Source organism: Nipponia nippon, unplaced genomic scaffold (genome assembly GCF_047370975.1).
Source record: "Nipponia nippon isolate SJK-2023a ecotype South Korea unplaced genomic scaffold, ASM4737097v1 scaffold_1, whole genome shotgun sequence".
NCBI classification, from domain to species: domain Eukaryota; kingdom Metazoa; phylum Chordata; class Aves; order Pelecaniformes; family Threskiornithidae; genus Nipponia; species Nipponia nippon.
In genome coordinates, this window is record NW_028262290.1 from 61,356,995 (window position 1) to 61,371,870 (window position 14,876).

General features: G+C 35.4%; 1 protein-coding gene across 2 annotated transcripts in view; it reads left to right on the top strand.

Annotated features, from left to right (window-relative positions):
- CCDC102B (coiled-coil domain containing 102B) overlaps positions 1–7,060 on the top strand; it is a 179,371-nt gene extending 172,311 nt beyond the window's left edge. Inside the window, exon 7 of one of the 2 annotated variants that reach the window (XM_087736409.1) lies at positions 6,534–7,060. In XM_087736409.1, coding sequence (XP_087592535.1) covers positions 6,534–6,623 — 90 coding nt within the window. In that variant the 3' untranslated portion in view covers positions 6,624–7,060. The remainder of the gene's footprint in view (positions 1–6,533) is intronic. The other variant, XM_087736424.1, reaches the window with a different exon arrangement.
- The last annotated feature ends 7,816 nt before the right edge of the window (positions 7,061–14,876 follow it).

The window sequence follows — 14,876 nt, forward strand, 5'->3', positions numbered from 1 at the left end:
CTATTTGCAGAGAATAATGGCAAAAACAATTTGTATTTAACCTTAATGTACATTTAGCAATAGCAAAAGATCTGAAGCATGCTCTGTATGCAAATATAAGGACATTTTCTGCTCTCTTGTTGTGATATGCAAGGAATTACATATTTATTGGCACAATTACATGAGACAGATAAATAGTGACTGACATAGAGAAAAAAACATTTTCAAACAAGTTGTGAAAAGTGTACTTTTTCTGCATTCTTTCACTGTAAAAGTAGGTGATATGGATATTCTTGTTCATTCCAGTAGGTTCAGAGTATTCTAAAAAACAAAGCTAGAAAAGCCAGAAGGTTACTGTCGGTTCCCTAAAAGCTGAAACTATTTATGTGTTCATTTTGTTGGGGAGAGTGGGTAGATTTTTTCTTCTATCATGTAGTTGGAAGGAAGCATTTTCTTCAGAAAAATAGTTTTATTTGGGCATGCCATAACCTGGCATGATCAGATTCTAAAATGTTACAATTGAAGAAAGATGTTATTATGCAAAGTTAACTGAGCAAAAACATGTGATTATCTGAGAATTAAGGAAAAAACAATTTAAGAAAAAACAGACCTTTTTAAAGGTCATCTTAATTCCTATTATGTGCCAGAATGGTGAAATTGTTAAGTTATAAATGAGAATGATTCTTCTTTTGGAAAATCTCACTGTTAACAAGACCTGAATTTATGAATGTGTGTTTGAAGGAGTCCTCTGTTAGGTACCCACTGGTAATGTTCATCCTCTGCCATTCCTAAAGTGCTTAAAGTGAGTGACTTAAACTATTCAATCTCCAGAAATATCAATTTCGGGTTCTGATCTGTACGACTACAGTGATTCAGTTGCAAAGTGTTGTTTCTAGTTTGCAGTAGCTAAAGTTTGATCAAAATTGTCATTTTTGTCATATTGCACCCTAGGGAAAATATTAAATGTAACAGTTTAGTAAATTTCAGTGGTAGCTATTGTAATAATCTGTACCCAGAAATGTACTAGGGAAATTAATTCTGAGATTAATTTTGAAGTTAAAAGGGGATATATTTATACGGCAAAACATAAACCTTTTCTTGTAAGGAAAATCAAAAAAACATAATTTTGCATGAGTTCTGAGGAAATAAAAATAATTGAATGAGAAAAAACAGGAAAACATGACTTGGGGTCTTGTGGCTTTCAAAGGAAACACAACATTCAAAGAAAAAGTCATACTGTTTGAGAGCCCATATAGTATTTTTAGATATTGGAATCATATAGTAGATGAGTTTACACAGCGTCTGAGCAATTTCTGCTTTGTAAAGATATGAAACCTAATTCAATATCCATATGTTCACTCATGGTCTGTAACAGTCCCCTAATGTTAAATGGCAAGTGTGTTTTAATTAAATCAGAATCTGACATAAATCTATGTTACTATAATTTGGGCAGGAACCTGTAAATCCACGCAGAATATTAATTATTGTAGACATTAATAAAGGTCTAAAATTGAGGTATAGTTTATACCCGTGAAGATACTAACTCAAGCTTGTAATGATTTCCTTTCTTCATTCTAATTTGGTTTCAGACCAAAGATCCCTTCCTTCTCCATCTACGCTTGGAAATAAAATACGCATGATTTTTCAAATAGTACTGCATAGCGCCACTGTCATGGGTGAGACAGTAAAGGGCAAATCCTAGTGGATCTGGACTGATGTTTATTACTTATTATTATTAAGTGAACTCTTACCCTTTATCTTTTAAAATTAAGTATTCAGGATATTAATTATTTGGTCTAATCAGTTATTTGATCTAAACATTTCTGATGCAAACATTTGAGAAGTTGATTTTTTTTTATTTTCACTCTAGTTTCATTTTCTATATCAAACTCATTAAACAGTATATGAATCTTTTAGAAGAGCAGATAAGTTAATTAACAAGATTCCACTGAGAACTATCTTATTTTCTTCATAAGGAGTCCTGAAATCAAATAAGGACCTTGGTAGGATTAAGCTAGTGTGAGAAAGTTCAGCTCTTCTAGGAGATGTGGCATCCGTTAATATCAAAGAGAGACACAATGTGTTTTACAAATAATTTGCATCTTCTTTTTGGGAATCCTGAGATTCCTTAAGCTTCTTTAGGTTTTCAAGAATAAATATCCATGAAGCAGAAAAATCTTTCAGACATCTTGGTTTCCCTCTCCTCTCCACATGTACACGTGGACATTTATCAGTACATGGTCACCTTATATTTCTTGCTGTATTTTCTTTAACACTGCTACATTAGTCCCTTACTATTTTGCCTCTAATCTACACTCCTGAGAGATATCCATATCTGTCCTTCGGAAGTCTTCATTGACTAAAACAAACAACCACCTTGTAATGTCTCTCTGTAGCATCATTACAGCAAATTGTGTGAGGACTTAAATAAGAAGACAATAATAATTTAAGTATCATGTGTAGCTACCTTAAAATAATTCTATTTATTTCTTCCATTTAATTAAGGTTTGGAAAAAATCCTACCTTACGTTAATACTTACTGTGCACTTGCACTAAAGAAAGATTAATTTTAAGCAGCTATGAAGAATTTTAAAATATTCTGCAGAGAAATGCATGCACAAACTATATTAATTAAGCTCTAAATTAGTGATGCTAAACAACAAAAGCAAGGAAATGCACAGTGAAGCAGGAAATGTACCATATGTTATTGTATACCTGGGCACAATGGGGACACTACCTTAATGGCTTTCTTAATGTTCCTGTTGTACTAGATATCGGTGGACATATGGTGTGCTGCCTTTTTATATGCCTGTGCATTTTCATGATTTTGTTAGCTGACTTTGATAGCATTTTCTATTTTTCTGCTGTTAGGAAAAGGGCTTTAAAATGTTTTGCTCATTTATCTGGAGTTCAAAACCTATGCGTTATATTTTGCTTACTCATTTGTACCCCAATTTTTAAAATTTTTTTTCTACTTTTATTATTAGGCTTTCTACAGTTTTAGTCCCTGTCTGGCAATAGTTTGGCAGTTGTGTAGTCATTCCAAGTACAGAGGGGTTTTGACTCACTCTCAGTGCTGGCTAAACAGACGGCTAAAGCAACAGCAGCAGCTGCAGAGCTGACCAGGCTTTGCACAACCCGGATGGGCACTTGTGCACTCGGCTGCTTCCCGGTCTGCCCTGAGGAACCTCAGCACGCTCCAACTGGAAGCAGAGATAGTTCTCATTTCACCTGGCTCCCTAGTGCCCTTCTACTACGTGGCTGAGGGACAGAACAGAACAACTTCTTGCCCCAACCCTTCCCGGATGCCAGGTGTTGTCAAGGTCGGCTGGTGCAGACTACCAATGGGAAACATTTCCTTCATTTTTTTATGGCACAAACTCCATAAATATTCAGATTTAAATAGGTTATTCATTACTGCTGTCACATGGAATAAACACACTGAAATCACAAAAGTGCAGAACTACTGAGGGGAATTATCACAGCATCACAGAATTATTTAGGTTAGAAAAGACCTTTAAGATCATCAAGTCCAACTGTAAACATAACACCGCCAAGTACACTACTATGTCTTGTAAACGGAGAAGAACAATTGAGCCAAACCCTTTTGACATACAAGTAATATGCTCCAGTTATACCTTGGCAAAAATTCTCTTACATAAAGCAGTGATCTCAGGGGTTCTTAGAGGAGGTGTTTGAAGACTGTTATAAACCAGATGGGAAATGAAAGGAAGTTGTTGTACATTAGCTTGCCACTAGGCACTTTTAAGTTTTGTGACTCATTACAGATTGGGACTAGTCTTTTAAATAAGATATCGTCTATATGCTAGTGATTTCTGGCAAGTGTGTATGCTTTTGTATGAACATTCAAAGCTTACCAGTGTATGTATTCATGTACTGGTTTTAGTAGTAGCTCATTATATGTGTAACTGCATTAATTTGATTATGAAATAGAAGTCAGAATGAAACTCTCTTCTTGTTTTATGGATGTTAGGTAGACTAACATTACATCTAGAACCACCGGATTAGGTGTTTCTAAAATGTTTAAATAAGAAATATTTTAAAAACAAGTAACTTGATTTGTCTTGAAAAGGTACTATGTTTATTCCCAGGGGAACAAGACATAATTTAAGCCTATACTCATCAGTTATGACTAATATTTTTCAGATTTTTTAGTTTCTTTTCTTTAAATTTAATTTTAAAATCTTTCAGTTGCTAGTTTTAAGGATTTTTTTTAGATTATATTAATATTTTTTAGATTACCAAAATGAATGGAAAAGGAAAGAACTGAGTGACATTGCACTAATATATTCACAGAAGTATTTTTAATAACAAGGAGCTGTTAATAGAAATTATCTAGAATTTTTAATGAGGAAAAGTTATTATTGGAAATCATTAAATTAAAGTGATTAAAAAGGAAACAGCCAGCTGTTTCAAAAAATTTCCAGTGAAATTCAGTAACGACAACCAAGTTTCAGATCAGACTAGTTTTGTGTATCCAGCAGGGTGAGAAATTTGCCAGCTTATTGATTCTTACTGATGTAGGGCTTGGCAATCAGTCTGTATCTGGAATGATTAGTGGGCATGTTCACCAGTGAACAGGAACATCATGGGGTCTGTGATGCTGTAAGCAATCACATTGCTATGCTAGCTCAAAGGTTTTTACACTTTGTTAGCTTACATAGCCCAGAGTGATTTTAATATGTGATGCTAGGTTTTTCTAAGAACATAATGGGCTAACTTGTTTTTTAAATAATAGATATATTAGAATAGATGTTTATGCATAATGCGTGACTGATGCATTCACACTGCCAGGAATTGGGTTACAGCTACAAAGAAGTAACTGGGGACCACTGTGTTCCACAGTTTGCTAAAAACTCTCAGGTTCCTTGACTTGTTTTTCAGACATTGTTCACAAGACTTTTAGGTTCCCAGAGTCAAGACTATACCAATGGGTTTGTGAACTCCTTTCTCTGAAAACCGGTTCAAGATGTATAAAAAAGACAAGAAACACAGAAGTTGCACTGTGGCTTGTGACAGGATTTCAATGAAAGTGCAAAGATGATATGGAGAGAGCTGGAGATGTATGCCCCTAAGCTTAAAGCACAGGAAATTTTCAATTAACCATGGATGAGACAAAAAACAGTAATATACAGAAACAGTTTAGATCTGCCAGGATTTATTCACTCTGTTGTGGTTTAACCTGACAGGCAGTTAAACACCACACAGCCGTTCACTCACTCTCCTACAGTGGGATGGGGCAAAGAACTGAAAAACACCAAAAGGTAAAACTCGTGGGTTGAGATAAAGACAATTTAATAGGACAGAAAAGAAAGGGAAAATAATAATAATGATAAAAGAATATATAAAACAAGTGGTACACAATGCAATTGCTCACACCTGCTGACTGACGCCCAGCCAGTTCCCAGGCAGTGAACCCATGGCCAGCTTTTCCCCTAGCTTATATACTGAGCATGACATCGTATGGAATATCCCCTTGGTCAGCTGGGGGTCAGCTGTCCCAGCCGTGTCCCCTCCCAGCTTTTCGTGCACCCCCAGCCTACTTGCTGGTGGGGTAGGGCGAGAAGCAGGAAAAGGCCTTGACTCTGTGTAAACACTACTTAGCAACAACTAAAACATCAGTGTGTTATCAACATTATTCTCATCCTAAATCCAAAACACAGCACTGTGCCAGCTCTAGAAAGAAAATTAACTCTATCCCAGCTGAAACCAGGACACACTCTTACATGCACTCTTCTTGAATCAGTTTGTAGTGTAGCTACTTTGGGCAGTACTTGAGCTTGTAAATCTTGATAAACATGTGTTATTCTGTGTAGAGCTACTGAGTGCCTGTTCACTGTGTTCTGAATTCTGGAGAACATAATAGCCTGTTTCTGGTGCCCAACTTGAGTGGCTGTTCTTGTTCTGTTGCACGTTATTATTGGAAAATGTGATTTATCAAACCAAGACTTATAAAAACTAATATATTTTTATAATTATTATGTTTTAATTATAATTTTTGTGACGAATATGATTTTGTAAATAATAACTCCCTATTGCCATTAATGCAATGAAGACATTATGCTGGACTAGTGGCTAGAACTCTGTCAAATGAGAGGTTTGAGATATCTTTGATCTTTTTCACTCTTTTTCACTTTCCCTTCTTCCAATAAAAAGGCCCATGAGTTGTACGTAAGTACTTTAAATGTATCTTGAATAGCAATAGTACTGCAGTTCAGAACTGTCAATCAATAAATAATGGCTCCTAGTCATCAAAAGTGAAGCAAGTGTAGCCTGCTTCTTGCTGTGAAAGGCAATTCCAAGTAATTGCTCTGAAACCCTATACTTTTTTTCTTCTTTATTAAAGAATCAGTTGAAAAAGTACCCAATGTGTACTATAAAGTTAACAATACTGAAAGATTGTCTCATTTAAATTCTACTGTCTCCTACTGAAACTTTTTTCTTATAAGAGATTTGATCTGCAATTGTTTTAAACTTAAACTGGCTTTTCTGATTAGTATTGTGGTCACACTTTTTTAAAAATTTCATTTCAGAGTAAAGAGATAGAAGAAAGCAAACTCAGGATTTGGGACCAGGCAAAGTTCCTTGTATGTTGCTGGAGATTCTACCAAGACAGTGAGTGAAGCTGCAGTGAATCATCAAACAGCCCTGCAGCAACAAGGCTAACAGTAAAGAGGAGGGTCAAAGAACTTACGCTCTTCCTAAAGACTTACAGGAAAATTTCATTGAAAAAGTGCATGTCAGACATATATAGGAACACTGTATGCATTGTTTCTATGGATTCCAGATTTTTCAATAAGAACTAAGGAAAATATGCTAGTGTCAGTGTGTACCAACTTAGAACTTTTGTTGGCAGCTGTCTGTCCTTCATTTACAGGTGTCTTAATTACTCTCTTGTAAAGCAAAAGGTGGACTTCAGTTAACATGGCCCATAGTTTATCTTTAGGAAAAATACTTTAGAGTGTAAATGTCATAGGAGAGAGGTTCACTTTCAGTTCTGGGAAGACAATGAATCTGAAATAGAAGTCAATGGTTTGTTTCTTGCTTTGCTCCTGCCTTTTTTTTTCATACAATGGGCAAATAATTCCGTTTCTGTTTCCCCAGTTCTATCAGGGTGACATGCGTATTACACCTTTCTTTCATTAAAAAAAAATCATAATATTTAAAGAAGTTATTTTATTTAAAATAGCTGAATATTACCACTTATACATTTAGATTTAAAAAGTACCGTTTCTCTTTGTGTTTCTTATACTGAAGACATAATAGGAATACGTAGAAATAGTGCACCTCAAGTTTATGTTAAAGTATATATCACATTTCTATTTAAATTTGAGTTTATTAATTATCCATGTAAAAACTGTAAATATCACATAGGAAGTAACATCAATATATTAAGTTAAACTGCAAAAGCAGATTTTGAGACTTTTAGAAAACTCATGAGTTATAAAAATGCCAGCAACTTTCAACCACCAAGTCAGACACAAATTATAATGGTTGCTCTTTGCCTTATACAGTTGTTAATGAGTACATGAGATTCTGTTTCACAGAGATTCTGTGAATTTGCTCTAGTTTCTCAGCAATATGTTTGTTTCATACCTTATATCCCTATAAATGGAAAACTTCTAAGAAAATTCTAGTTATATTTAAATCCAACAGTATTTCTCCTGCCCCTAATATACTGAATTCTCCTTCTAAGTCTGCTGCAGAGATTGTGTCATCTCCTCTTGATTTCTCTTGTAATTTACCTATGACCATACAAAAAGAAACTACTATTTCCACAATTGGTAATTGTGGTGTAGAAGGCTTTGTGAAGACAGTGTGTATATAGTTAGAAATGTGCTTAGATTCAAGTTGAGGTTAGTTAAGCTCATGAATGGAAAACATTAAAGATTATTAATTACATAGGAACCTTGTTTTGCCCAGGAATCCCCTGAGCTGCAAAAGGTTGGAGGCTGGGATCAGCCAGCAGGCTTTACCTGTTCTTATGGCCCTTCCTGAGCACTGGCTTTTGGCCACTGTTGGAGATGGGAGGCTAAAATAGAAGGATCTGTGTTTTGACTGTCTTATATTCTTAACCTTCTTTCATGTTTACAAATGCTGACCTAATCCCAGCCATTACCTCTCAGGATACACTAAGGGATACATGATGAAAGGATGCTGCCTTTGTTGCCAGTAGCTGATATACAAGTTCGTCAACAAGATACAGAGGTACTGTGAGACAATTTATTTTTAAATGAAGTTTAAACATTTAAAACTTATAGGAATTGACAATAAAATAAGATTCATAATAGGTTTGGGTTTTTTTTAATCCAAACTTCCTCCCTTTCTAAGCTTACTGGTTCAAGGTTTTATATTAAACAAAAGAACTCTGGCCTTGTTCCATGCATTGTGAAATGACACACTGACTTTCTCTAAAACTCCATCAGCTTTTCCTATGCCAGCATCTTCAGGACACCCCAGTGTGCAACATAGCTGTATTGAAAATGTCAATGTGCACAATAGAAAGGGAAAGTGCATAATTATTGATTTTCAAACACTGTAACAGCCAAATGTGCTCCTATGGTTACAGTGAAGCACTTGAAAATACAGTAATGCCATACAACAGCGTACTGATAAAAGCTTGTATGGTTTAGATAAGCTTTAGAGACAAGGCCCCTGCCCCCCCCTTTTTTTTCCTCTTACAAGCCATTGGAGATATGGGTCTTTTAGAGATAAAGCCCTAGGGTTTCAGCAATTGGGCAAAATCTCGTTAAGCTCCAGGGTATCTTTTCAGCCCACAGTAATATCTGTGGCTAAAAATCAATCTTTCTCATGAGGAAACTATAGTTTCTTAAGGAGTAGTTAATACATTTATCCCACCCACTTCTTTGTAATCACTTTATTGATCATATATTACTTTCAAGTGCCTCCTTCTCAGTAGTGCTATTTAAGTTTTGTTGCTTAACTGTGATAGATCACACAAGATGCTTTCATTTTTCATAATTTCTCCCTATTCCCTGAGTAAGAGAAAACTCAGCTACTTCCATTAAGTACATAAAATATTTATTTCAGCAACTATGTACACAGAGAACTTCAGAGGTCTCTGCAAAGAAGTAAACCCTTAAATTAGTCACTTGAAAGTAAGCTAAAATAAGAGGATGCGTGATTGCCCTGACTGCAGTTGAGAATGTCAGAAAATGTTAATTTATGACCTTTTCATCATAATACTAAAATGTCTCATGATCTTGAATATACATTTATGATACTTGCTATACACCAGTATTCCTATCCATTCCTCTTCATATTTTACTCGTGGGCAGCGAACACACACAGATTTGTGCAGAAAAAGTGACTCACTCAAGGTCACTAAGGATAAATATAGGAAAGTTGGGAAAACTCCTAACCCTAAATCTAGCTGCAAACCACTGATCTGTTCTTCATCTCTTGAGATGAGTGGTGCCTAAAAAAGTGGTGTGCCTCTAGAAAAACTTTACAAAATATAGTCTTTCTTGTTTTCTTTTTTAAGATGATAAATAGCATGGTTGTTTTGTGTGGATCAGATATACAAACTGATTATAAACACAGTAGTAGAAAGACCTACAAACAATTTTCACAATTGGCAAGTTCCATTAAACCTTGTTTAATACCACAAATGCGTATTTAATATTGGTGCAAATGCAGAAAGATAGGAAAGAATGGTTTATGTGGCCTGGTGGTCATGTAGTAGTTAATAGAGATACCGTGGTTAACACTGTGTTATACTTCCTCCTTCCTAAATAAAGTGCTACTTTTCTGAGAGATGTCTCAATCTCTCTCTACAGTACTTTTGTAAACACTTTTCAAGATGCTTGCCAAAACAATATGTTCTTATTCCACTGTTCACTTGATAAACAGTAGAGAATAACTACGAAGAGTATATGACCAGTCCTGAGCTTTGCCTCCAGTAGCTATCAGAACTATCAGAGTTTAATTAAAACTGGTGACTTTTTCCTACTGAAACCTCTACCCTTTTATTCCCCAAGTCCTACTGCCTCCATGACCTCCACACCTAAATCTTACCATAATTGAAGGGTTATCTCAGAGTAACCTGAGTCTATTTTCCTCATTTTAAAGGGAAAAAAATCCTCTAAATTAAATAATAAATTAAAAATATGCCAGTAAGCAAGTGGCATATTTTTTTCTCAGGAACTACAAAGATTCTTGGATGCCTTGTACCTTACAGACCTTTTATCACATAACTTCAGGAAAAAGGCAAGCAATTTTATTCAACTGAAATAAAAAAGGTATATTCATATTTTTGTACAATGTAAATGAAAATGATCTAAAAATCAAACACTAATTTCAAGGGATATTCTCAATGTGTTCAACAAATATAACTATGTTAGATTGCAAGTGTGATTCAGTTGCCTGGTTTAATCATGAATAGAGTATTTTCCAGGCAATGTCATTTCAGGAGCCAATTGATCATAATTAGAAAAGGACCATGAATGACTGCTTATGCTAAGATTGGATAAAATAATTCTAAAGGTTATTAACATTTGAAAGGGAGAAAACGCAGATAAGAAAAGGACAAACAAAGCCATGCTACTTATCATTTAAGCTTTGAATTTTTTCTTTGTAAAAGAGTCTAAAATTAAGAGGTATTAGCATACCATCAATCAGTGAACACAGCAGAAGATAAAAGTGGATTTGCTAATCTCATTAACTCAACAAAATGCTATGGTACATGTACAATAGACTATATTTCTGTTAAGAAATTAACACTTTTCTTCCAGTCAGATAATCAATAAAAATACTAATGGATTCAAAAACCAATGTTCTACATAGCGTCTCATTACACATTGCACTATTTTATTGGTATCCACAAACAGAATTTAAGAGGCACAGCTTTGAGAGTTTTGAAATGGCAGCATTTTCTGAAGGCCACTTCAGTTGTTCCCTAATGTCCTGTTGGCATTGATTAGAGCTCAATGAAACCATATAAGTCTCTCAAAAAAGAAAAAAAAAAGAAAAAGAAAAAATTGTGTGCAGTAGTTACTGTCATGATAATTCTCTAAGAAAACAAATCAGAACAAGGAAGAATCTCAAACTTTGAGGTGTCTGCCCTTAAAAGATAAAACAAGGAAACACAGTCTCTTTATTGTCTTTTGACGTATCTGAGACATGTATTTTGAAACAACCACCTTTAAAAACAACAACAAAAAAAATCCCAAAAGTTTTTTGACATAAGACTATAAATATATGATTAATTACGTATTTTTTCTTTCCTTTCTGTATGCTAATTCTGCATCTTATTTTGCTCTTATGTATTGTCACATATATTGTTAAAAATCATATCAAGTGGAACAGGAAGTTTAAAGGCTTTTACTACATTAAATGGAAAAATTATTTGTTTTCCACCTTAAATGCCTTATGAAAGCTTACATATAATTAGGTATAAATAACCATTGATCAGATTCTGTTTTTGCAGTACTGTGGTGGGTTAATCATGGCTGGCTGCCAGGTGCCCACCAAGCCACTCTCTATCCCCCTCCTCTACAGGAGAGGAGGAGAAAATAAGATGAAAGATCTCGAGGGTCAAGATAAGGACAGGAAGATTGCTTACAAATTACTGTCGTGGGAAAAACAGATTCAACTTGGGGAAATTTAATTTATTGCCAATTAACAACAGAGTAGGATAGTGAGAAATAAAAAACAAAACTAAAACCACCTTTGACCCCTCACCCTTCTTCCCAGGCTCAACTTCACTCCTTCACTCCTGACTCCTCGACCTCCTCCCTTTGAGCAGCACAGAGGGATGGGGAACGGGGGTTGTCATCAGTCCATAACAGCTCCTCTCTGGCACTCCTTCCTCCTCACTTTGTTCTCCTGCTGCAGCGTGGGGTCCCTCCCATGGGATATAGTCCTCCATGAACTGCTCCAGCATGGGTCCCTTCCACGGGGTGCAGTCCTTCAGGAACAGGCTGCTCCAGAGTGGATTCTTCATGGGCCACAGCTCCTGCCAGAAAACCTGTTCCTGCATGGAGTTCTCTCCACAGACTGCAGCTCCTGCCAGGAGCTTGCTTCTGCATGGGCTCTCCATGGGCTGCCACTTCCTTCAGGGCATGTCTACTTGCTACAGTATGGGGTCCTCCATGGGCTGCGGGGGGACAGCTCGCATCACCACGGTCTTCCCCAGGGGCTGCAGGGGAACTTCTGCTCCAGCATCTAGATCACCTTGGTGTCTGCAGGGCTGTTTTCCCACACTTTTCTCACTCCTCTCTCTCACAGCTGCTGTGCAACATTTTAACCCTTTCTTAAATACGTCATCAGAGAGGAGTCATCAGCACCACTGATGGCCTCAGCTTTGATCAGAAGCAGGTCCATTTAGGAGCCATCTGGAACTGGCTCTGTCTGAAATGGGGGCAGCTTCTGGTGTCTTCTCACAGAAGCCACCCCTGCAGCCCCCTCCCATTACCAAAACGTTGCCACATAAACCCATTAAAAGTGTCTTTATCCTAAAAGTAAAACATTTCTTTCTGGAGTAATTTGAACAGTGGATAAAACATAAGTTAGAGTCAACTTACCCCATTGTCTTAATTAAACAGATTTGTGCTACCACTATTCAGTTGTTGTGATCTCTTGCTGAATGATCTCTTGATCATTGTATCAGTTCTTCTTGGGCTACATGAATTATCCAATACAATCCTGGCTGTGCTCCAGTGTAGCGAACTGTTCCAAAGTGGTCAAATTTAATATACTTCTCTATGGTTGATAAAAGTAGTTTCCAATACTGTCATTCATTACACTAATTGGCAATGAAAACTCAAGTGTACAAGAATAACACAACTTGATCAACAATAATAGAAAAAGCTTACCTAGTTTATTACTAGTAAATTACAATTGTTTCCAAAAAAACATACCATGGGTTTCTGTTCTCTTAATAAAAATACAGCCACTTTGTATAACTTATGAAGTACCATGTATAGGTTATACTATGTGACGAGTTACTTTTCTAGAGCTTCAGACTTTTCCAGCAGTTTCATTCAACCCTGGCATGGGTATGCTAGATAAAATCTTATGGTTTTCTCTTCACTTACATAACTACAAATAGTCTGTAATGAGAGATACATCTAATGCTTAAAAAATACGTATTTTATTCAAAGTGGAATAGATCCAGAAAGAACAGTTGAGGAAAACTCTTTTTATAGTGCCGTTATCCTCTAAGTATTGCCTGGTAACTATGAGATAAAGGCGCTCCACTGGAAAGCAGAAAATTCTGCTTGGAGAGAGCACGAACCGGTTTTCTTCTTGTGTTTTTGTTTTTTGTTTGTTTGTCTTGCACCCTGGTTGACTACTTTAACTGCTGAGATTTGAAATAAAAGTAACTACAGGTGATTTATGAACCTTACCTTTCATTTGTTTTTCTTTTTTTTAAGTGTCTCAAACTGCTGAGCTTTAGGATGAACAGAAAATATCATGTTCAATAACAATATGATTTGATTTTTTTTTTCAATTTTTTTCTTTCTGCTAAGGAAAGGTTACTTTTTTTTTTCCCTGCTTTGAAGTACTTTTTCCCCAGTTTGGCTGCCAAACTGAAGAATCAATTATCTCAATCCTTTTTAAATACTCTGCATGAAACAGCATAAGCTTCTGGATAGTTAAAGGAATCTATCCAAAATTACCATATAAGCATCTCACAGTTTCAGTTTCACAGCACCTGGTTATCAAGTATAGCCAAAGCAAAACAAAAGACTAAACAAAAAAAAAAATTAAAGGCTATTTTTCCATATGTATTCTCTTCTCCAGTGCTAAGCAACTTTACTTATTTTGTTTTTAATAAGCATTGTAATTGTGAACTCTTCCTCTTGCTCCTTTCATCACTTTCTGCCTTTGATCTTTTTCTCAGCTTGTTAATGTGCAAAGTACTTGAGCTTTTTGAGCTTTTTGAGCTTTTCGCTCCTCACTACAAAGTTATTCTACTCGTGCTTTTGCCTTGCTCATAAAAAAACCCTGCAGTCTCTGCAATCAAATTTTAATATATTGATTTTAACAAATTTTTAAATTCTGCAAATAATGATTTTCCTGCACAGTTAAAAAACATTCCTGTGTGTAACAAAATTGTATTTTTAGTTTACATTAACTCATATTATTTCCTTTATGCTCAACTATGTCCTATGTACTGCTATATTTTTTAACTGCCTTGGTTTTCTGATTAATCAAGTTTTGGAACCCTTTTCTGTCTGTACAAGATAGTTTAGGAATATCTACTTATAAAATTCTAGATATGTCCTATGTAGCCATGGAGGTAATAGTGTCATACAATTCCATTTTATTTTTTTTTCTAAATTTTCATTTTTCTTTAATTTTTAATGTAAATTTTATTTTTAATCTAATTTTAGATTTTTTTTTTCAAAATTTTCACAAGGTGCAAAGATGCTTATAGTAGTTTTATCAGTTCTACAAATAGATACATTTTGTCCAGTCCAAAGAAACCTAAGATGTAATTTGATGTCATCAGCAAGTAATATCTGGAACGTCTTTTTTAGAAATATTAGATATCACTTCCACATTCTTCCATCAAAAGACAGTGTCAACCTTTTGGTTTTGCTGCATTCGGGTTCACAGTACTGCCTTTGCTTTATCTCATTATTCAAACCTTGTATCATGTAATATGCAAACAGCAGCACTAGCTTAGAAAATACTGAATATGAAAAAGGGTGAGTGTTACAGATGTATTAAGGGAAAACATGAAATCTTTAAACTTACTGTAAATTCCTAGGGTCCAAATTTGATTGTTCGCCATGATCTGAATACACCTCTACATTCATTTCTAAAAAATTAAAAGAAGCATAAGTTAAGCTGGAAGTGTAGTAAGGTTAATGAGAATTCTTTATTTCTTGTTAGCTCTGTAAATC